The following is a 22,684-nucleotide window of genomic DNA, read 5'->3' on the forward strand; positions in this document are numbered from 1 at the left end:
CGTCTGTTATAGTGGAACAAAATGACTCCAGCTGCTCCTTTTTAAATATTGGCATCATATCTTTAGAAATGTGCAGTCAGTTGCATTATAACTCTCTACCATTTTCCACCATGCAATAATAATTCTCTGATTGGCTCATGCTGGCTGCTTGTAGCAGGAGTTTGTAGAGGTCTTGTGCATCTCTGAGTAAGACACATTTCTCTTACTTGGCTGCATGCTTTCGATCAAGGTGTTGATATTAATTTGTCACGCTCCTGCCTTTAACTGCAACAATCTCTGAACAAACTTTGACTGTGGAGTGTTCGAGGTCTGATGCTGCAATAACAAACAAGCTGCAAGTGATTGACATGGTTGTGGCACAAACTCTAGCAGTTGATAAAGTTAAAGGCTAATCTAGACTTTCATTGTCAGAAATTTACCTCAACCACAAACACAAGTTAAGGACAAGATGTCTTTTCTGACACTCTACCAGACAGATTACCCCTGTGCATGCCTTGGCTTCAAATTACATCACCAGCACATCCAGCTCCTGTTCCAGGAGGTTTTCAGCCTCACTTTTCACATAGTGACAGCAAATCTTTTCAAGTTGGTCAAGCTCAGTGCTCTTCACCTTGAACCAAGCCTTCACAGATCATGAACCTGAACCCATCTTCTTTTTCTGCCTGCAGGCAGTAGGTGATAGCCAGCGAGCCTGGCGTTTATTTACCTGCATCTCAGGTAAGAGGTGAGCAGGGGGCAGGGCCACCTGACAGGTAGGCGGGATGCCTCTGGAGGGAGGAAGCAGCAGCGGCTCTGCCTCTGCTGTCCGTCACCCGAAGCAGAAGCGTAAAGCTCACAGTTTGTCTATCCGGCGCACTAACAGCACAGAGGAGAGGACGCCAGGCATCACGAGAGGAGACATGCTGGAGGGACAGGTGAGAGACACACACAGAGACGTGGTTTCACCCTCTGTCACTCACACATACACTCTCACTGCAGCAAACTTTTAGTAGACGTGCAGGTTAAAGTGAACATATCTTGTAGAAACCATCAGTTTAATTCTAGAGAAGTTATTTTTGAGCAGTGTGAGTGTCATGCCGTCATGTGGTAGAGCAGTGACAAAGAGTACAGTACTAGCCGGTTTGGCAGCATTGCTTTATATTGTTACTCCTGTTGCGACACCCACAGCTCCATGCTACATTGAAATGATGTGATGTGGTTTCCTCTCTGGAGGAAATATTTTTTTCTGCAGCTCTTTACAGGACAAGGCTTTGGATTACGTTATTAATGAAATCAGTTCAGAATTTTTTTATACTAATGTAGGATTAATACTCATGTAGATAAGAAAATCTCATCATGCACTTCCATTCTTTGACTATTGGTTTGGCGTAAGAGGTGTTCTTTTATATTCATGTGGTTGTTTTTATTTTTTCAGAATCAATTTTGCTGTATTTTGATCAGCTTTGGTTCTTCCTGAGCTTGATTTCTGAACATAATTGAATCAGAATAGAAAAAAGTTGATAAAATAAAATTGAATACAATCAAATTTAACCCCTTTTCTTCCTTGATAAAACTCTAAAGAAGTTGTCCAATGATACTCTTTCTTGAACAACTTAAAAATTATATAAAAAATGTATCCGACATCATCATTCTGCATCAGTAAATTTGGATTAAATTTTGCAAACTAAACAACTTGACTAGAAATCTTTTTCTGTAAATTGTGTATTATGTCAAAGAAGTTTTCTAAACATTTATAGCATAATCATCTATACAGCTACACAGCTATACATTAGCAACAGACTCATACTTCAGATAACTTCAGTCATGGATGTGAATGCTAAGACTCTGGTAGTTAAAACAAAGGAATCCTCTGTGCTGTAAATTTTCAGACTATCGGAGCCATCGAGTTAGTGATTAACTCACCTGTTGTATCAAACTGGAGCTCAAATTGATTTTTTACCTGCAGAAAACAGACTTTATGTGTGCAGGCGTTTCCTTGTGGCAGTGGCAGTGGCAGACTGTCTGCAGAGCTCAGATGGTAAAAGCTGTTTATATTTGATCAAGAACATCCTGGTTGTTAACTTGTTAACTGGGAGTTGGCTGCAGAGTCAGCTTGGGAGGTTGAACAAAGGGCTGAGGAGTGTCTTATTTTAATTTAGGGATGTGATCGTGCGTTTTACTGTCTGATTTAACACTATCACCTTCAGCACCTGAATGTCCAGTCATTACATTAGATATCAGTGTTACTGTAAGCCTGAAATATCAGTCATATGTTGTATCGACTCTAGCTCTCTACTACCTGGATGTAAACAGTCACAGATGACATATATCATCTGGTAGTATTGCGTGGTTTTTTAGTACGTTGATCTAGTAAATGGTGACAAAGTTGTATGTAGGCTGTGTCTGGTTAAACTGACATAAAACCACTCGACCAAAGCCATGAGGAACCAGCACAGACATGAAGATGTTAATCTGCAAGGACTGAAACCTGCTGAATTTTTTCATACCAGTAAACTGTCTTTTAAATGACCAGGAAATAAGTCTCTTAAAAGCGTTTCTACCTTGCCATTTTGGGTTGTATTATATCATCCAACATTCTGTCGTCGAGCATAAATTGGTTGGTATTTCCCTGCTGTAGCTTAGATCATGGCTGCTCTAAAGCCTTTACTTTCCCTGCTGTTGAATCATCAGTCTCTACATCCAGAGCTCGGCTTGCAGCGGCCCGTTGTCTCATCAAGTTTTAATATGTGCTGCTTGTCCAGGTCTGATGAGTCTTTTCACCAGGTCTTTATGTCTTTTGCCAAAACATGCTCGCTCTGTTTATGCAGCTCATCGACCTCCTGCATCCCAGGTCACACACACATATACACACACACACACTCACAGAGAGAGCTCTATAAACCCACACACAACACACTGACTGCTTTTTCCTCTGCTGTTGAATGCTGTCATTATTAGCCACAGCAGGTTTTAGTGCCACATCTAAGCAGCTTTGAATTCATAAGGGCCGCCTGTTGTGTGCTCATTTACAAAGTGTGTTGACAGAATGGTCAGGCGGTAGACGTCACTGTGACAAACTGTTGGTTTTGAGCGCGAGCCAGAAGAAAGAGTGACAGTTGAGTGTTTGGTTTCCTCGTGTTTCAGGTGGCTCGAGACGTTAGCAGCAGCTCTTCAGAGAAGCTGCCAAACACAGCCTGTTGAGTCCTTTGTTTTCAGAGCAGCTTTTTACCTCCCTGCATGAAGTCTGGTGTGGGCTGGTGGTCAGGTTTTTACCAGGTTTTTACCAGGTGTAGGGGTTAACCATGGAGGTAAGTCAGAGGTGCTGAGTCTGTGTGTAGTTCAATATTTGCATTGTTTCGTTATGTTGACAAGTTTTTATTAGGGCTGAACAATTAATTGAATTTAAACCAACATCGCAGTGTGGTAGAAAGCAAAATTATGAAACTGTAGAACTGCTCCAGGTCCAACGTTAGATATTTTAAATTTAAAGAATAAGCAATGAAACTAAAGGTAACGAAACAACTTTTTTCATTGTAAGGGATCGTTGATTTTTGGTTGCATTATGAGCTTTGTGTGAATCATCAATTTGTTTATCATATCAGCACTGTTTAGTCAACTTTGGGGATTTGCCTGTTCACTTGGCAACGTTTCGTGTAAGTGTGGATATGCAATTCAAGGACATTGGTGTTTTCAGCTTGAAAAATGTTGCACAGTTCACAGGACGACAACTTGCACAATGCAAAAAATCTCCTGAAATACAACAAAACCAACATCTTCAGAAATGTCTGAAGTTTGCATTTTGTCATTTGTGTAACATGTGGTTTGGAGCAAAGCTGAACAATTACTGTCCAATGAGCACCAAAACTTCAGGCAGGATTTATTTCATGTTTATACACAGGTTGTAATGATCCATACAAATGAGTATCTGCTCAATCTAACATCAAACCAGAATCAGTAAACAAACCAACTTATATAGCTACAAAAGGCAGACAAGGTCAAAACTTATTCCCTTTCCTCAACCCCTGGATCATTTTCTTTATAATCACCATATTCCAAGGCTTCACCTGGTGAAGCATTTAAATCATCATGGATTGTATAAAACATCAACTTAGTCTTTGTAAGATCATCCATTTGTTTCTGATTCGGTGTTTTGTAGCCTGTCATCGATGGGGTCAAATTGGATATGATATTGAACTCAGTTCAGCTTTGTTCCAGTTTGAATGAAGTGAAAGGCAGGTCTTAAACATTTTTCTAACAGCTACAGGCTGCTCACCTCAGACAATGCTCAGAAAAGAAAGAGAAAATTTTCAAGCTGTAAGGATTTGATTGAGTCAACAGTGGTTGATTGATGATGCCTGCACAGAGGCTCTTGACTGATGTAATAATTCTGCGTCTCTAAGCGGGCATCATTAATTATCCACTGGTTGCTTTACTAGCAAATGTTTTAGGATATACGATTAAATCTCTCACAGATCTGTGTCACTTGGTGTCTGTTCTGCTGTGCAGCATTGGAATTATTTTCTTCATCTGAGTCTTTAAAATTTCATCCGTATTTTTTTTTTTTTTTTTTTTAGAAATTCAACTCTCTGTGAAGCTTTGTTGTGGAAAACACAGAAATTCTGTTTGTGCAGTGTGCTGCAAATTTCCTCATCTGTCACTGTAGCTATGACAGGGATTAATATTATCTGTTTATAATTAATCTGTTTTACTGTTGGTGGTCTGGTTTGCTTTTCCATCTCATAAAAGGTCCAGTATTAATTTCATTCTGTTGTAAAACAAGTTAAAACTCATCACAGGGGCCTTGACTTGGTTAATAATTATTAGAGGAAATAGATGAATACACAGAGTACCATAAAACATACTACATAATTAAATGTGTTAACGTTTTCTGACAAATTGAAATATTGTTGACCCATATGACTTTGAGGTTTTCTTTCTGTCTGCCCAGGACTCCAAGCTGCCCCTCGCCTTACGCAGTAACCTCCTCGACCTTTTCGGACAAATAGAGCGCGAGTTTGAGAATCTGTACATCGAAAACCTTGAATGTGAGTGACTGATTAAGGAAGCAGATCCCTCTCTGTATTGATCTTCAAGTGCTCTTTGACTAACGTTGTTTGCTGACTGATGCTTTGTCACTGCTCTAACAGTACGCCGGGAAATCGACTCTCTGAACGAGCGCCTGACCGGGGATGGACAGACGATCGAGGGAGGTGACCCAACTAAGGGAGCTCTGAAGACAAAAGGTACACTGTTTCCTAAGTAAATCTAAAGCTCCCTCATAAGTGGAATGAGGAGCAAACTCATTGTCTCATAGTCCTCTTAATGACCTCTAACTGTATGGTGGAAATGTTCTGTGTTTGATTTTAAACCTTGTAACTTTCTGACAGCTTTGCAGAAAAATGTGACATTAACTGTCAAATATTATGGGAAATGAAACCCAAAAGTTAACAGATTTTGATAGGAAGAGCACTGACTGACAGCAGTAAAGTCCAACTTCTCCATGATATCAAATTGTCGAGGGACAACTAATTAATTGAAATTTTGTCAAACATAGTTTCTGTCATCGCCGTCAGATCTTAAGCTGATCTATGTCTTGGTGTTTGTTTTTCTATTAAAATGACTTTGAATTTGTGATTTGATGCTGAGAAAAGAGGGGATGTGACATCATGATTGACAGCTGTATTGACCAATGAGGCTCCTGCAGTGCTGTATACACTGAATTTTCTCAGGTCATTGCAAGAAACACAATGGCACAGAACTGATCAAAGAATGAAGTAGGAGTCTTGTTGGGCACTTTGAAAGAGTCAAACATCCTAACTTAGCTTGATGGAAGAAACCCAATGACCAGTTCACCAATAAACAGCCACCTTCTCCTCTGCATCTCCCTCAGTAGTAACAAAGATCTGTTTTCATCACCAAAGTTGCCTCAGATTTTTTCACGGCCTCCTCTTTATATCCAACTGAACAACTTATTGTCTTCATATTATGTACCTAAACAAATTTATATGTGATGCAACACTTTTTTTTATTTTGACCATTAAAAATATGCTTGGCTGATGGATTATTTCCATACTATGGGTCAGAAAGTTAACTTTTCGCTCTGGAAACAAACCTATTCATGCACAGCACAGCAGCAAACAGAAACTTTAGGTGGGAAACTTTTATTCTAGCCTTGTGATTTCTGATTTGTTTTTTAACCATTTTTAACTCTAATTATTGTTTAACCCAGTAAACACCTTGACATTGATTACACATCTCTCCTCCTGGTGACATTAACTCTTCCACACTAGTTGTATAAAAGCCACCAGGTGAAAAAAGTGAAACCTGGAAACATGTGGGTCTTTGTTTTGTGGAGCTGCAGTTTAAAGAGTTGACACTTTAATAGTTCGTCAGGGCAGCAGTGAAACCAGTTTGTTACTTGGGGGTGAATTTCTAACATTGTTCTTTGTCTCTCTGTCACACAGCGAGCCACAGCACCAGTCAGCTGTCACAGAAGCTGAAGACGACCTACAAAGCCTCCACCAGCAAGGTACCTGAGCCTTGCTATTTTAGACTGCTCTGTAGAGCTCCAGAACTCTGTGATCTGTGTGGTAGTTTGAGCGGCGAGGAAACAGGTTTAGGTAAAGGTTTATTCTGTGGTCATGATAAAGAAAATGGTGGGGAGTTAAATGTGTAATGACTAAAAATCATGACTTTTGAAGCTGATGTATTTAAAGATTCTGATTTCTGGACGTAAACAAGTGAAAGTTTTAACCATCTACCATATAACGTTTCCCTTCCTGTTAAATCCTTCATCAACATAGAGCTTGTACACTCTCCACGGGAAAATAGGTGGACCTCGCACCTTCAGTGTGGCCACATGGGAGTTGTGGGGAGGAGATTCATGGGTAACTTCCTGTATGCTGTGTTTGTCACTAAAGCATCGTGGAAAAGTCTGTTTTTAACTTTTGAAGTCTGACCTTGAATCCTCAGCTCCTCTCTGTTTTACAAAACGTTAAGGGGGAATTGCTTAGGTGAATGTCTGCTTTTGTAAAGATATACCGAAAACCAAAGATACTTAAAAAAAAAAAAAATACAGTGACGGGGACACTTTTTTTGATTTGAACATTTCAAAAGAGGATCAAGGATGGACTTGTTGGATTAACCTCCTGACAGATGTAGCTGCTTTAATAAACAGCTAACCTGTCCAGACTTATACCTGTGTATACACCTGAGTATCTGCTGTCTGAGAAACAAACTAATGACATGCACTAACTCCAGTGTGTCCTCATCCGACCCTTGCTGGACCGGGCTGTGTTCCCTTTTGATCATTGTTTCTCAGTGACATGAAAACAATCAGGCTGAACTGTGTTGTAACATGAATGCAAACCCAGCAGACAGAATGGGAGCGTATATTAACACAGTCTGAGCACATGCTTTGCTGCTGCGTCTAATAACTACTGATAATGTGAGCTTACTGCTGTGGTCAGCCGTCAGCCTGCAGCAGCATGCAAGGTACAGGTTATGATCTCTATGTGACAACTGAAACTACACTGCAACCTTGAATTAGTTCATCTGGAGACACGAAGTGAGTGAACAGAGCAGCAGATATATTTAGAGGTGCACCACTTGATCATCAGCACGTGGGAGAATTTAAAGTAATACCCCTGTGACAGTTTGATACTATCATCTTTCTAACTGTTGGCTGTACGTTAAGGGTCCTGTTTTTAAAAAGCCCCAAACAGTTCTGGGGCTGCGTAAAGAAAAACTGCTCACTGGCAGCTGCTTGCCAGCCAAATGAATTTCTTGAATGAAGTTTGAGAGCAGTTAGTTACCAGTGCCAGGAACAGTTAAGATGGCCTAGCGACTGTGATTTCCTGCTTCTGTGTCAGAAACCTAGCTTCAATGCTCCACCCCTCAAGGAGACCAGATCCTGAATGTGAAACTCTAGAAATAGGTCAGTGTGAGCACAGACTCACTGACTGATTCTTTCACCAAATACCCATTGAAGTAAGACATTGGACCCATCAAAAAGTTGTTAAAAGCTAAAAAAAAAAAAAAAAACTGTGGAAGCATCAGCCATCTAACTTGATTAATGATCAATCGGTTAGTCACATGGCTGGATATTAAAACACTCCAGAGAGGCTGAGCCTGTGGTGGAAATCACTGCATCAAAAACTATTATCTTTGAAAACAGTTTATTACTTTATCCACAAAGGCAGCTCCAGACTGTACCATGCAAAGAGGAAACCAGATACACACAGAAACCAGCAACACCGGAGACTTCTCTGGACCTGAGCCCATTTAAGATGGACTGAGGGGAAGTAGAAACCTGTTCTGGGGTCAGGAATGGGTACTTTTGTAGGTACTTTTGTAGGTACTGACCAAATTATGTCTGTAGCAGAGTACTGATTTGTGTAAAATCAAACAGTACCATGTTTAGGTACTTAGGAAGTGGAAGAGTAGGCAGTTTTCCATGCTGGACATGAACACAGCATTGCAAGTTTTATATACTGAGAAATAACTATGTTAATTTGAAAAAAAATAGATTTTTATATTGGATAAATTAAAATCTATTACCACATAAACACAAACAAAAGTAGCAAAAATTGGTGCCATTGACTACAAATACTGATCGCTAGATACCAGGCATCCGTACCGAATGTGAAAGGTATCCCTAGCTGGGGTCTGATGAATCAAAATCATTCTTTTTGGAAATCATGGATGCTGTGTCCTTGCTTGTTATCAGCTCATAGTGAAAGCCTGCCTCAATGATGGAGATGCCCATTTTAAAGGTTGTTTACACATCTGTGAAGGCATAATTTATGGTGAACAGGTATTTATGTAAATTAATCCCAAAGTGGCGAGTCCAAACGCAAAGTACCCACAACCCAAAGTATTTGTAATTTATTTAAATTCTAAAAAATGAACTTTCTGGTGCACCTTTTAGACCTGTCCTCCTGTATGAGCTCCATCATGTGTTTGGCTTAGCTTTATAACTTCTCTTCTCTGTCTCTGCTCAGATTGTGTCCAGTTTTAAAGCCACCACAGGGTCCCGTGCTCTGTGTCAGCTGCTCAAAGAGTACGTGGGTCACCGGGACGGGATCTGGGACCTCAGCGTCACCCGGACTCAGCCGGTGGTCCTAGGCACTGCCTCTGCAGGTATGTGAAATAATTTTAATCATACACTGTGGTCTTTAAGTGGTGAGGTTTTACTGACGGTGTCTTTGGATGGAGGTTGGTTCTGTGAGTAAAAAAAAAACCTCTCCAAACAAACACTCAATATGTATCTGCATTGATTTTTTCCCCATTGCAGTTTAAGAGTGATTCATTTAACATGTTCCCCTTACAGATCACTCGGCCCTTCTATGGAGCATAGAGACTGGAAAATGTCTGCTGAGGTATGCTGGACATGCAGGATCAGGTAAGAACTGATCTAGATGTTAATGAATTGAATTTGTCAGTTTCTTGGCAGTGTAAACACACTGTAAAAAAAGAAAAGACTGGTCCCTGCAGCTTTCAGACAAGAGATTAGAGTTATGATGACATCATTTTGCCATCTTTATTAAATTATAAAATTAGTTATTAAATAAAACAGACCTGATTTTTGAGGCAGATGCATCTGTCTGCAGATGTTTTTCTCTGGTGTATGATGTCTTGAATCCTGAATGTAGTTGTTTTTTATTCTTGTAAGTGTTAGTGTAGTAGTTGTATTTGTGTCTGTTAGAATTACGTAACTGTGCTGCTGCCTGTCTCGGCCAGGACACTCTTGGAAAAGAGATTTTTAATCACAATGAGTCTCTGGTTAGATAAAAATAAAATTCAAGCATCAGATTCTCTTAAATATTTAAGTGGTTTAATAAAAACTGAATAAAAAAATACTCAAACATTTTTTATTATCTTGTGGTTGTCTTTCTCCAACAGTCAACTCCATAAAGTTCCACCCCACCGAGCAGATGGCCCTCACAGGTGAGATTTACATCTACCTGTGACTGTTTGACGGTTTTTCTTTGCCTCTGTTCTCCTCAGCTGATGCATCTCCTGCAGATCTGACTGCCTCGTGTGTTTGTTTATGTGTGCTTGTATTTCCTGCAGCCTCTGGGGACCAGACTGCTCACATCTGGCGCTACATGGTTCAGCTTCCTGCCCCTCAGCCTCCACCAGATGTCAGTGTGAGTATCTATCAGCTGTTCTCTTTCACTGCGAAACCTTTGAATATGAAGTGCCTTTACAATCATCACACCCTGTTCATCATTCTGGATCTTTACTTTTGACCCTTCCAGGCTCCGTGTGATGAAGACCAGGACTCGTCTGACAGAGAGGAAGGTGAGGTTGACGGCGAGGGCCCCTGTGAGGTCCCCACAGTCCGGGTGGCTACAGCAACACTGAAGAGCCACCAGGGCGTTGTAATTGCAGCTGACTGGTTGGTGGGAGGCCGACAGGTGGTGACGGCGTCCTGGGATCGAGCTGCAAACCTGTACGAGGTGGAGACGTCAGAACTGGTGCATGCACTCACTGGTACGTAAAGACACTTTCGGCCTGAACCTGAAAAACTTGAAATTTTTAAAAAATTTTCTCACTGCAGAGGTTTTCTGTGTATATGGTGAGCAAGGGGTCTATGAATGTAAAAATGCACCGGGGAAACCACGGTGAAATATTTACAAGATATCTGAGCTGGCAGGCAAAGCAGAGTCTGACTCTGTGTCGTAATCACACTACCAAGGAATTATGAAAAAGATCAAGAGAGGAGCAGAAAAGTTGATGAAGGAGTAATGTCATGCACACACTGATTGTAAGATGTAAACATCAACACCTCTGCACACTTGGCCTTGGTGAATTTCCTTGCTGCTCCCCTTTGCTAGATTAAAGGGCTAAATGTTCGTGAACAGACTTTGAGGTTCATCCTGGTGTGTGAATGCTTTGCTGCTCTTTGAGGATTAAAGAGTTAAACTGTGAGCATATTTTCCTCAATCAGACATTTATCAGGACTCAAGAGCTCACATCATGAAATTGAAGAGTTAAACCGGTCTGCTTGCTCGCATTTTGTAAGCTAGCTTTCGGCAAGAAATCAGCTTATAAAGTTTAGTCCTGTTACATTACAGTAGTTAATATGATGTAATGACCTCATCACTCAGCAGGAGGATAACAGACATCAGAACAATGAATAGTTGGATGGAAAAGAAAATCTGTATTCATTCATTTACTTCCATAACAAATGAGACACAGCTTTACCGCATACAGTGATAGTGCTTATGGAAAACAAAGCTACAGATTTCAGTCAAAGAAGTCACCAAAGCCAAATAAGATGTCTTTATATTTGTGTCTTTTTTGTTTTAACAAATCTCTGTTTTATTTTGATGTTTTTCTGAAGCCAAATTGTAACCTGGATATTTAACATGATAGTATTTTATCATGCAAAGACCTGCACTCAGGCTTCTCTTTTGTTAAAAAAACTTATTTGATTACTATAAAGAAACTGTTGATTATTTAATTTTTAATTACAAAACAAAACTTTATAAAAAGTTAGACAAACATTGGGTTCTCAAAAGCAAAAGGAGAAACAGGTTTGTTTACACCGATGTGTAATAAACTACATTAACATATTTAAACTAAAGAAGCACACTTTGGGGAAGTTTATGGTGACTACTTCTTCTGCAGTTCCTTAAATCTTGTTTTCTGAATCCTCAACAAAAAAGAAAACAGAGTCATTGAAGAAAGGTTGAGGTGACTTTCTCAGGATTGTTGCACAGATATTAAGGCACTCCTGTAAAAAGCTCTGATGGGCTTCAGTTTGTTATTATAATTTTATTACCCCCACCAAAGAGGTTATGTTTTGGGAGAGTTTGTTAGTCTGTCTGTTTGTCTGTGAACAATATAACTCAAAAAGTAACAAACAGATCTTGATGAACTTTTCAGGAAATGTTCAAAATGGGATAAGAAAGAACTGATTAAATTTTGGAGGTGATCCAAATCACCATCTGGATCCAGGATGTTTTTAAAAGATTATTTATCATTGTGAGATAGGGCCATTATCACCATATGTGTATATAACTCCATGATAAATGGTTGGGCTGCTTCGCAAAACAATACAAGACAAGGTCACCATAATTTCTGACAGATGTAAAAGTATGATCCAGATCATCGCAATATTCTGGATACTAAGATCTGGAATATAAAACAGAAGAGTACTTCGCACATCAAATTAAGGAGACAGGTGCGTCTGAGGAAAAGGACGATTTAAGCAAGAAGGTGGACTCCCGCACACTGTCTAACTTGCGAGAAAACCATTTATTCGCAACGTTAGGGTCTCAGACCTTCATCAAGCAAACAGTTTGCCTGTTTTGCACTGGTTATGGGGTTGATTTCTGGTCCTGACAGGATTTGGTGCCCTTACATCTTCTCAGGCCTGTCTCTCACAGATGAAGGCAAAAGAAAACAGTAAAAGGAAAGACATGAAAGCCATGTATTGTCCGGTACGCTGACTTCCCTGTGCATTTGCAGGCCATGACCAGGAGCTGACTCACTGCTGCACACACCCCACTCAGCGCCTGGTGGTCACCTCCTCCAGAGACACCACCTTCAGACTGTGGGACTTCAGGGACCCCTCTATCCACTCTGTCAACGTTTTCCAGGGACACACCGAGTGAGTGCAGCAGCTTCCAGGAGTTCATTCTCTGAGTTGTGTCTTTGCCCCTGCAGTCTGTCTTTCATCCACAGGGTGGTGCTGTAACATCTCTGTCCTGCACTCTCCCCTTCCTTTCTTTGTACAGTGCCACATTAATTCACAGACCTCTCTGCTCTAAGCCAAATCCTCCACTTGCCTCTCATTCATTATCGAGCACTTCTCTACACTTTGTGGCTTTGATTCCCTCTCTCCTCTCTTCTTTCCTTCGCTCTCCTGTTCATTTATCTGTCCGTTTCTGCGTTAATCCTCCACTCTGTGTAATTTGGCACTTCGCTCGCTGTTAACACTCAATTGCAGACGCTCATTTCGAAATGATGACAGTCAGGCTCGTCTGTTGCTTTCAGTGGCAGCACTCTTTAAAGACATAAGAAATATGTGTGTGTGTGTGTGAGTGTGGCTGGATGTGTGTGTGTGCACTTTCACATGTGTGTGCTGGCTGGCAGCCTTTTCTTCTGAGTGTGGGGATTATATAGAGCTCATTATGTACGACCCTAACATGTATAATTCCTGCAGATCCCACTTTAATTCTCCACCATAGACAATGGGTGTAATGAGATTAAGCTGCAGTGTTTCTCTGTTAGCCCTCCTCCTTTTCTTTCCCTCAGCTTCTTTTCTCTTTCCCTCCCTGTAGGCCATTGGTGGTCTTTGGAGCAGAGAGCAGTGAACACTTACAGACTGCTTTGTAGCTTTTACACAGAAAATATCTATTTACACATTAAAAACACAGAATCTGCACTCAGGGGTGTAGAGTTTTGTAGAGGAGTGCTCGAAATTTAAGTTTGCTGGCTACGGACCAATCATATATCAGCAGGATTTGGCGTATGCAGGAAAAAATGGCAATGACAGTGCGAAGCATATTAGAATATTATGAAAAATGTTCTTTTTATCTTGATTATTTAATTCAAAAAAGAGTCAGCTTGATTAATTAATTGATTGAAGATGTTTATTTAAAAAAATGTAACAGAAAAATAATAAGCAAGAAAAAAATAATTGGCAAACAGAAGTTGGAACATAGAAACTTTGCAATTTTACGTAAGATATAAACAAAAAACAAATTATTAAATCACTGATCTAACTTCTTTTACATTTTCAAAAAAGTGTGAAAAGGAGTAAAACGTATTATTTTCCACCCCTTCTCCATTGTTAATTGATGAGTAAAAAAAGAAAAAGAGAAAATTCCAGTCAGCAAACATATTCATACATATTAATTTAATTTAATTTAATTTAATTTAATTTAATTTAATTTGATAAAATATGATATAATATCAAGATCTCAGACTTCCCTGCCATCACACAATGATTATAAAGCCCCGTCTTCAAACTTATATTTTGTGAGAATCCCTTTCTTTATTTCTTTTCAAAATGACAATGTTAAGGCACTGTTTAAGATCTGCAGGCAGACCGTTACAAAGTTTAACCCCATAGATTGAAAGTGAAAATGTCCTCATCGTTATTCTAACAGTAAGTGTCTCCAGATAAAACTCTCCCCTTAGATTAAAACCCCAATCACGTCATTTTAACTGTTTTTGAAATTGGGAGGTAGTAAATGCTATTCTGACTTGAACATGAATGTTGCAGTTTGACATTCAACAATATCTAAAAGTTTGAGGAGATTTGATAATGATAATAATGAGTTGGTGTGATCCAGGTGTCCAACTTTATGAATAAGTCTTATAGCACGTTTTTGAAGTATGGATAGTGAATGCAGTGAACATTTGTTTGTGTTCCCCCAAACCTTAGCACAGCTTTCATGTTCTCTTTGTATAAAATGCAGAAGGAAATATTTCCAGCCTTTTTTGTTTTAATTTGGTTATTTTGGCTTACTGCTCATAAAAATCAGACATCAAGTATCTCAAAAAGTTGAAGCATTTGCTATGAAATGTCTATCCCTGAAAATTTTATTTAAACTCCCAGCACTAAGCTCCCTTATCATGAATTCCTGCCTCAGTGCAGCGTGTCATTGAGGTGACCTCAGGTGTTATCAAGGCTCAGGTAGCTTTGAATGTGGCCTTCAGCTGTTTTGTGAATTTGGGCTCAGGTGTTTTGTCCTAGATATCCCAAATTTTTCTGATCTTGGGGATCAGGTCAGGTAGGCTGGTCAGTCATGGTCATTGAGCGGTAGTTTCGCAGGCAGGTGCCAAGTCCTATTTGAAATGAAATCTGAAAAACCCATCACAGACTGTGGAAACTTTACTCTGGACTTCGTGAAAACACTCTATAGTTCAGTTCTTTCCTTCCTTGACTGGAGATGGGATGGGTACCGGATTAGGTACTTTTAAAGGTACCGACCGTTCAGTTGAAAGTACCGGGTATCGATTCACTTAATATCAAAAGGTACCATGTTTAGGTACCTAGATGCATCCTTTTGACTGTGAGGGGGTGGAAGAGTAGGTGATTTTCCATGCTGGACATGAACACAGCATTGCAAGGTTATATATTGAAAAATAAATATGCCCAATTGAAAAAAATGATATCTTATTTTAAAACAAATTGATAATTTTTACCACATACACACAAAAAAGTACCGAAAATTGGTACCGTTGAGTACCGGTACCGATTACCAGGTACCGGGCATTGGTACTGTATTGTTTTAAACACGGAAGGTACCCATCCCTATCCTTGACCCAGGTAAGACCCCCCTGACGACTCTGGTTCAGGAGTGTTGTGACACAAGGAATGCACAGGTGTTGTCTCCCTCCTGGAGACGTCTGTGTGGTAGCTCTTGATGCTCTGATATTTCTCCTTGTGAGGCTCTGGAAAGTTTATGTATTGGCTTCTCTTGACACTCCTCCTCTGTAGAGGACAATTGAGTCTCTTTACTCATGAGCTTGTTTAGTTTAACCAGATGATAATAGGTTGTTGTGTCTCTGCCTTGCCTCCGCCTGATTTTTGAAAAATGCTAAATGTTTTACCCCCCTTCTTCTGGAAGAGACAGAGAGCAGTGTGTGAACAGTCTCAAAGACAGAAAAGGCTGAGAGCTGGAGAGGAGACAGCCCCTTGTTTCAACTGACTTCACCCGCAATTACTGCTAACGCTTCCTGACAGCGAACTGCCGCGGCTAAAAGTGCAGCGCACACTCTCCATCCCACCACCGCGCTGTAATTACAGAGCAACGACGACTGAACATGAGCTCACAAGACGGCCGAGTGCAAACAAGAATTGACAGAAGACTTGCTCTACAAACGCAACGCCATGTCCCGTTTGTCTCTGACGCCATCAGCTGCTCGCACTGACATCTGATAGTGGCTGTGAGGAGTGTATGTGTGCATGTGTGCATGTGTGTGTGCAGATTTGACGTCCTCTCTCTGGAGGAATTCACCAGCACTTAGAAGCTCCTCAGCGGCTGTCAGTTTTTCTGCAGCGTAGCAAACCAACAAAGTGCTTTAAAAACCCTCTTTAAGTCGTCCTCACCTCCACTTTTTTCTTCAACATTTCATCTTTCAGGCATTTACCTTTTATCCTCACGCACAAACAATGAGTGCATTTTCATGGGATATTCATGCATCAATCATTAAAAACTCTCAAAAAAGGGATAAAAACTACAAGGTTCATGTAACACACAGATGAGCAGCGAGGATGATGGAAGGCAGAAAATGTAAAAAAATAGAATCTGAAACAGAGTCTGAGGAATGTTTCCCTTATTTATTCATTTGATTTCACAGAAAACAGTGAAAGTCTGCAGATGTGTTTTCAAAAACTGAGCCTGATGCTTGTAAGGAGAAGAAAAAAATCTGGTTTGAAAAATGTAGTTGTATAGTTTTGTGGATTCACAAAAGGAAAAGTTCTTCGCACATCTATTTTTTAGGACAGGTGCGCTGGAGGTTCAGGTATCCCGTAGAGCAATTTCAAGAAATCACCCGCACACTGTCCGACTTGCAAAAATAAATATTGTTCAATTCTGCAACGTTTCGGTCCTAGACCTTTATCAGGCAAACAATTGGATTTTTAGATGGAGCGTGTTAAATAGGAGGTGGTGCCTCACATCTGCAGACACTTTCTTATCATGACGTCATGAAGTGATCAGAACAGGTAATGAGGATTAAATTACCTGGCTGAAAGAGCAGAGTTACAATAATAGAAACAGATACAAAGTTCACATTCACATGCTCAAAGAACAATATAAGGGTATAAAAATCCCATCGAGTATCTCAGAACAACTAAAAAAAAATGTCTGAGTTTTTGCAATAAGTTCTCCATTCCCGTTTTCATCCTGATCCCATATAGTGTCCTCAAATCGATTTGCTGAGAGATATACACATGAAGAAGCACAAGGAACAGGTCACAAGATATATAAGAAGTGGACCAGATTATTAGTGTGCTAAGTTGGTCCATCTAAAAATCCAATTGTTTGCCTGATGAAGGTCTAGGACCAAAACGTTGCAGAATCGAACAATATTTATTTTTTGCAAGTCGGACACTGTGCTGGTGTTTTCTTTGAAATAGTTTTGTGGATTAAAACATTATTCTTATCTCAAAAACAAAAAAACAAAAATCATTTTGTTCTAAAATAAGATTCTTATGGGGGTTCATTGCATTCATCATTTTACGACATAACTATCTCATAAAAAGAGGATTTTTTTCATTCCTGAAAATCTTTCGTTTCTTCATCTCGATGAAGAAACATGAAACATGTAACTGTTAATTAAAACACATTAAAAACCCTACCTTTATTTACCCAGCTCCTCTGATAAGCTGCAGAAACATCCAGCAACGAGTCATGCAGTGGAGCAATATGGGAAATCCTGTTTTTGTGGCAATAGTAATTCATTGAACAGGAAAGTCTAAAATAAATTCCTGTTTTTATGAGATATTTATGTTGGAAAAACTGGAGGATTTTTTTTCAAGTGAACGCAATACGCCATCGCAGATCCTAAACACTTGCTGAGTTTCCCGTCTTTGGTGTGTGTATGATTGTGTCTTTGTTTGCGATGTGCAGGATATTTTCCCTCTCAGGAGCAGTTGTCAATCTTTTCACGGCCTCCTTTGTCGCCGTCCATGAAAACAGAATTTCTGAAATTCTTTTCTGTTTTTGGGCTTTTTATGCCTTTAATTGGATAGAGGGAGGCAGTGGATAGAGCAGGAAACAGGGCGAGAGTGGGGAGTGATACGCAGGAAAGAGGCCACAGGACCCGGGCCACCCATGTGAGGGCGAACCCCATAGAGCCTGACCTAAAGCACCAGGCCATCTGCGCTTCAGAATTTCTAAAGCAGAAATTTTTGCCAGCAATTTCATTTCTGTGTGTTACTTTGTTTACAATCCAAATGTCAACTTTGGAGGATTTAATGCAGCAGTTTTCAGGAAGTATTTATTTACAGAGATTGTTTGAGCTTAATCCATAATCTGTGACTGGCAGTGGGTCTGGGGTTATATTATACAGTAACTGATTGTTTCCACCTTTTTTGTTCTCCACATGGACTGTTTCTGTGTACAATCAGCACCTGCTGTTCTATATTTATTCTAATTTGTGAATTGTCTTCATGGAGACATCATGAGTCCAAAAAGCAAATGGGACCTTTCTTTTTGGAGGAATTAATCTTCCTTGATTCCCTCTGTTCCTCTCCTTCCAGCTCCTGAGGTCTCAGATCATAAGGAGTCTTGACCTTGGCTGTCAGACTCACTGCAGAGGCAGCATTAAGTAACACAGAGCACCCCCTCCTCCCTCACCACCTCATCTACACACCCTTTAACCTTAATCAACCCTTTAATCAATTACCTTGTCTGATTACACCTCCCACCCACCTCTCCTCCCTCTGTATTCCCTGGTGGGCTGTTCCCTGCAATGTCAGAGGGTTTCTGTAACGATGCAGCAGTTTCCTCCAGCCTCAGCCTCTCTAATGGGACAAAGTTTAGTCCTCTAATCAGCCCTTAATGCTGTGTCACTTTGAATTAAGAAGGAAGCCAGTTTCACAGAGTGAAAATAGGTGGGAAACTCCAGACAATGCTGGTGTGTGTGTGAAGCTAATCTGAACCAATAATTAGGGTTTTTTTTCTAAAAGCTGCCTTACATGAGTGAGAAGGAACAAAATGGAGGAGAGACTGAACCCCTCTCTGTAGGGATACATGGAGAAATAGACTGGCCAGGCCTGGGTGGATAAATTTTGCTGGACAATATATTGTCCCACAATTATTGACGATAAACGATATTATTGACAATATTTTTTTTAGTGCTGGGCAAGTTAACGTGTTATTTTCGCGTTTACCCGTCAATCTATTACCGCCATTGAATATTTTATCGCACATTAGTGCATGTTGCTCACATGCTTTTATTTTGTAAATGTCTGTTGCTGACCGCTGTGGAGGAGGAAGTGAAATTGGCGGAAAAACACGATGAGTAACCAAAACAAGCATGGAGAAGAGGGGCAAGGCCACGGAACTTAAAGGCACTCGCCGCTTAGTGTATCAGTCCGCGTGCACGCCGGCGTACCAGATATAAACAAACGCAGGTAGTCTGCCAGGACGAAGAGACACGATGAGAACTAGAGCCTTGTTTAGTGGTGTTTTTGTGTGAAAGCAACTGAAAATTCTCTAAATAATGCGTGAATGCAGACCGATATCAGATTTTTTCGGTGGGAGTCCATTTATTTGTGTTTTTGGTCAAGTAAAAATTGGCCCCATCTGAGTGCAGAGGAAACCGTCTGACGAGCGCTCTGGGCTTCTGCTGCACAAAAACACTGCTGTAGGGGTAATTTCTGCCCTAAACCTTGTGATAGGACCCAACTTGTTCCATCCCGGAGTATCACATTAATGCCCTGACAGTGGCAATAAGCTTTAATTTTGTATTTGCATTTTGCACTAAATATGTGATTTAACTATTACTGTATAACAAGTACTGATTTAGTGTTTGCATGACAGATGTTATGGCACTTTCACAATGCGATTAATTATGATTAATCAGGGAAATCACGCGATTAATTACAATTAAAAGTTTTAATTGTTGCCCAGCCCTACTTTTTTTGAGACCAAATTAACCACCAATATAAAAAATGTATATCATAATTATGCAATGCACTCTTTCAAATGCAATACACTTTTAATGTTTAAGGGTATTTTTACTAATGTTATTGAAATATCAATAACTTTATAACAACCAAAAAACAAACAGTAAAAAATATAAAAAAAGCTCTCAGTCAAGAATTACTCTTGAATAAAAAACTGTGTTAAAGGGCAGCATTTCTTCTGTGATGTAGCAATCTACACTTTCTGTGTTCATGTAAAATCTCACTCATTCAGCGTTCAGATTTATTCTGAACGCTCCAAACCGAGGAAACCGGACTGTTCAGAGTTTGTGAAGAAGTTTCTCTTCTCATCCATTAGGCTTCATCAGCTTCATCCCATACTACAAAAACAAACACGCATCCACATGGTGATATATTGAGGCTGGCAAAATTATTGAGTTCATTTCATTTATGCAACGATTAATTGATTTATTGACTGTCGTCTTAGGCCTCTGTGGAGCCACATCCAGGCTGGTGTAGGGTGAGAAAGACGGAAGAGGATGGGTGCATTTAAAAAAAGCTTTTATGCCCTTAATGTGTCCTGTAAGAGCCAACTGTGATGAATTGAATATTCAAAATAGCAGTATATTACATATCAAACAGATTATAAGTTCATTTAAACAGCGTAAAGCAGTTCCTATCACTGCTTTCAACTCACAGTGTAGCGCACACTGAGTGTGATCTTCATTGGCTTGAATAGAAAGTAGCTTCCCTCACCAGAGTGCAGGAGACAGATTGAGATAGATAACAAAGTTTAAGCAGCTCTTTAAGAGCTGAGACACCTTCATTGGTGTGAACACCGTCAGTCTGTTATTTGACAAACCAAGGTGTTCAAACCCTGTGACAAGGAAGCAGCACAGGTGTCAAATCTCCACACCTCTGCTCCTCCTCCTCCTCCTCCTCTTCTGAGGTGACACTTTGAGACCTTTTCAAGTGAAATCACATTCAGTGCTAACTTTATGAAGTCACCTCTCTCCCCTTTGGAAAGTTCAGACTTTATCTACATACTGCACTGCCTGACTGTGTGTGTGATCCTTTAGGTGTGTGAGTAATTACAGAGTATGTGAGTGAAGTTTTCACTCTTCAAACTCTCAGTAGAATTGAAAGCACATTTGTTCTGTCTCGTGATCTTCTTCCTCTTTGGATTGTGTGGGGTTGAGTGTTAGGCAAGGCAAGGCAAGGCAAGTTTATTTCTAAAGCACAATTCAGCAAGGCAATTCAAAGTGCTTTACAGGCAGAACAAATTATAGAAAACAATTAAAATTCAATTAAAAAGGAGATTAATTAAAATGATACAATAAAACAAAACAACAACAAAAAACAAACAAAAGATTAAAACAGATTTGAAAACAGATTTGAAAAACAGATTTTAAGATAAAAACAGATTTTAGGATAAAATTTGCAGTGCAAAATTAAAGGCAAGATATTAAAAAGATATTAAAATGAATGTTAAAATGCTCTAATAAAAGGCAGCTGTAAAAAAGTGGGTCTTCAACCTGGATTTAAATGAGCTCAGAGTTTCAGCAGACCTGATATTTTCTGGCAGCTTGTTCCAGATATTTGGAGCATAGAAGCTGAATGCTGCCTCTCCATGTTTGGTTCTGACTCTGGGGACTGAAAGCAGACCTGATCCAGAAGACCTAAGTGGTCTTGGTGGTTCATACGGGATCAGAAGATCATTGATGTATTTTGGCCCTCGTCCATTCAGAGCTTTGTAAACCAACAGGAGTGCTTTAAACTCTATCCTCTTACAAACAGGAAGCCAGTGTAAAGACCTCAAAACTGGACTGATGTGATCCACTTTCTTGGTCTTCGTGAGGACTCGAGCAGCAGCGTTCTGAACCAGCTGCAGCTGTCTGACTGATTTTTTAGGGAGACCTGTAAAGACGCTGTTACAGTAATCAAGCCTACTGAAGATAAAAGCATGGACCAGTTTTTCCAAGTCCTGCTGACTCATCAGTCCTTTAATCCTGGACACATTCTTTAAGTGATAGTAGGCCGACTTTGTAACTGTCTTAATGTGCTTGTTAAAATTCAGATCTGAGTCCATGATCACGCCCAGGTTTCTGGCATGGTCAGTGGTTTTTAACTGTAACATCTGGAGCTGCTCACTGACTTTGACTCTCTCTGATTTGGCTCCAAAAACAACAACCTCAGTTTTATCTTTGTTAAGCTGGAGGAAGTTTTGGCTCATCCAATCATTGATCTGTTCAATACATTTACCCAGAGCCTGTATGCTGCCATGATCACCTGGTGACACTGAAATGTATAACTGTGTGTCGTCAGCATAGTTATGGTAACTGACTTTGTTGTTTTTTATAATCTGAGCCAATGGGAGCATATAAATGTTAAACAGCAGAGGCCCCAGGAGTAACTTCTCACTTCTGTGTCTTCTCGTCTTTCAGCACGGTGACGTCAGCGGTGTTCACAGTCGGAGACAATGTGGTTTCAGGAAGTGATGATCGCACTGTCAAGGTGTGGGACTTGAAGAACATGAGGTCGCCCATTGCAACCATCCGCACTGACTCAGCTGTGAACAGGTGGGTGAGAGACAGACTCTCTGACAGGTGTCGGTGAAGTTATTTACAAGGTACCTGTAAAGGTTTGACCTTAGATTAAATGTGGATTGGCTGCTCTCTAGTCTTTAAAACAGGATGATTGTTTTAAAATATTTTTATATCAAATTCATTCTCAAAAATGAGGAAGAAAGGCGAAAAATAGTTGTGATTTATTCATTAAGGTTTGAATAATTTGATTATAATCCATCATGTTTAATTCACATGGTGACCACTTTACTCAGACATCATACCAAGGGGGAAAATGTCTTGGAGATTACGTCTATCCAGTACTGGTTTTGGTCCTTGTCCCATTTCCGCGGCTTCTCTGAATTGTTTGGGGACATTTTGCTGTCCCTGTCACAAAATTTGAAACAGGTGGTTGACATTGAATGTAATGTTACAGTATACCAAAATATCATATTCTCTAATGTTAGCATGTAGCCTTGGCTCTATTTCGATTAAATACAGACTTCAAATGGTTTGTAAA

General features: G+C 40.0%; 1 protein-coding gene across 3 annotated transcripts in view; it reads left to right on the forward strand.

Moving 5' to 3' along the window:
* LOC141807393 (WD repeat-containing protein 37-like) overlaps nt 1-22,684 on the forward strand; it is a 29,111-nt gene that overhangs the window by 1,669 nt on the left and 4,758 nt on the right. For all 3 annotated transcript variants that reach the window (XM_074693366.1, XM_074693367.1, XM_074693364.1), the window contains exons 2-12: nt 669-914; nt 4,928-5,024; nt 5,127-5,222; nt 6,444-6,508; nt 8,982-9,120; nt 9,311-9,382; nt 9,883-9,927; nt 10,054-10,130; nt 10,242-10,476; nt 12,460-12,601; nt 22,045-22,179. In XM_074693366.1, coding sequence (XP_074549467.1) covers nt 762-914; nt 4,928-5,024; nt 5,127-5,222; nt 6,444-6,508; nt 8,982-9,120; nt 9,311-9,382; nt 9,883-9,927; nt 10,054-10,130; nt 10,242-10,476; nt 12,460-12,601; nt 22,045-22,179 — 1,256 coding nt within the window. In that variant the 5' untranslated portion in view covers nt 669-761. The remainder of the gene's footprint in view (nt 1-668; nt 915-4,927; nt 5,025-5,126; nt 5,223-6,443; nt 6,509-8,981; nt 9,121-9,310; nt 9,383-9,882; nt 9,928-10,053; nt 10,131-10,241; nt 10,477-12,459; nt 12,602-22,044; nt 22,180-22,684) is intronic.

The sequence above is a fragment of the Halichoeres trimaculatus genome, unplaced genomic scaffold (genome assembly GCF_033239565.1).
Source record: "Halichoeres trimaculatus isolate MK-OKI-2021-1 unplaced genomic scaffold, fHalTri1.1 fHalTri1_scaffold_18, whole genome shotgun sequence".
Taxonomy (NCBI): domain Eukaryota; kingdom Metazoa; phylum Chordata; class Actinopteri; order Labriformes; family Labridae; genus Halichoeres; species Halichoeres trimaculatus.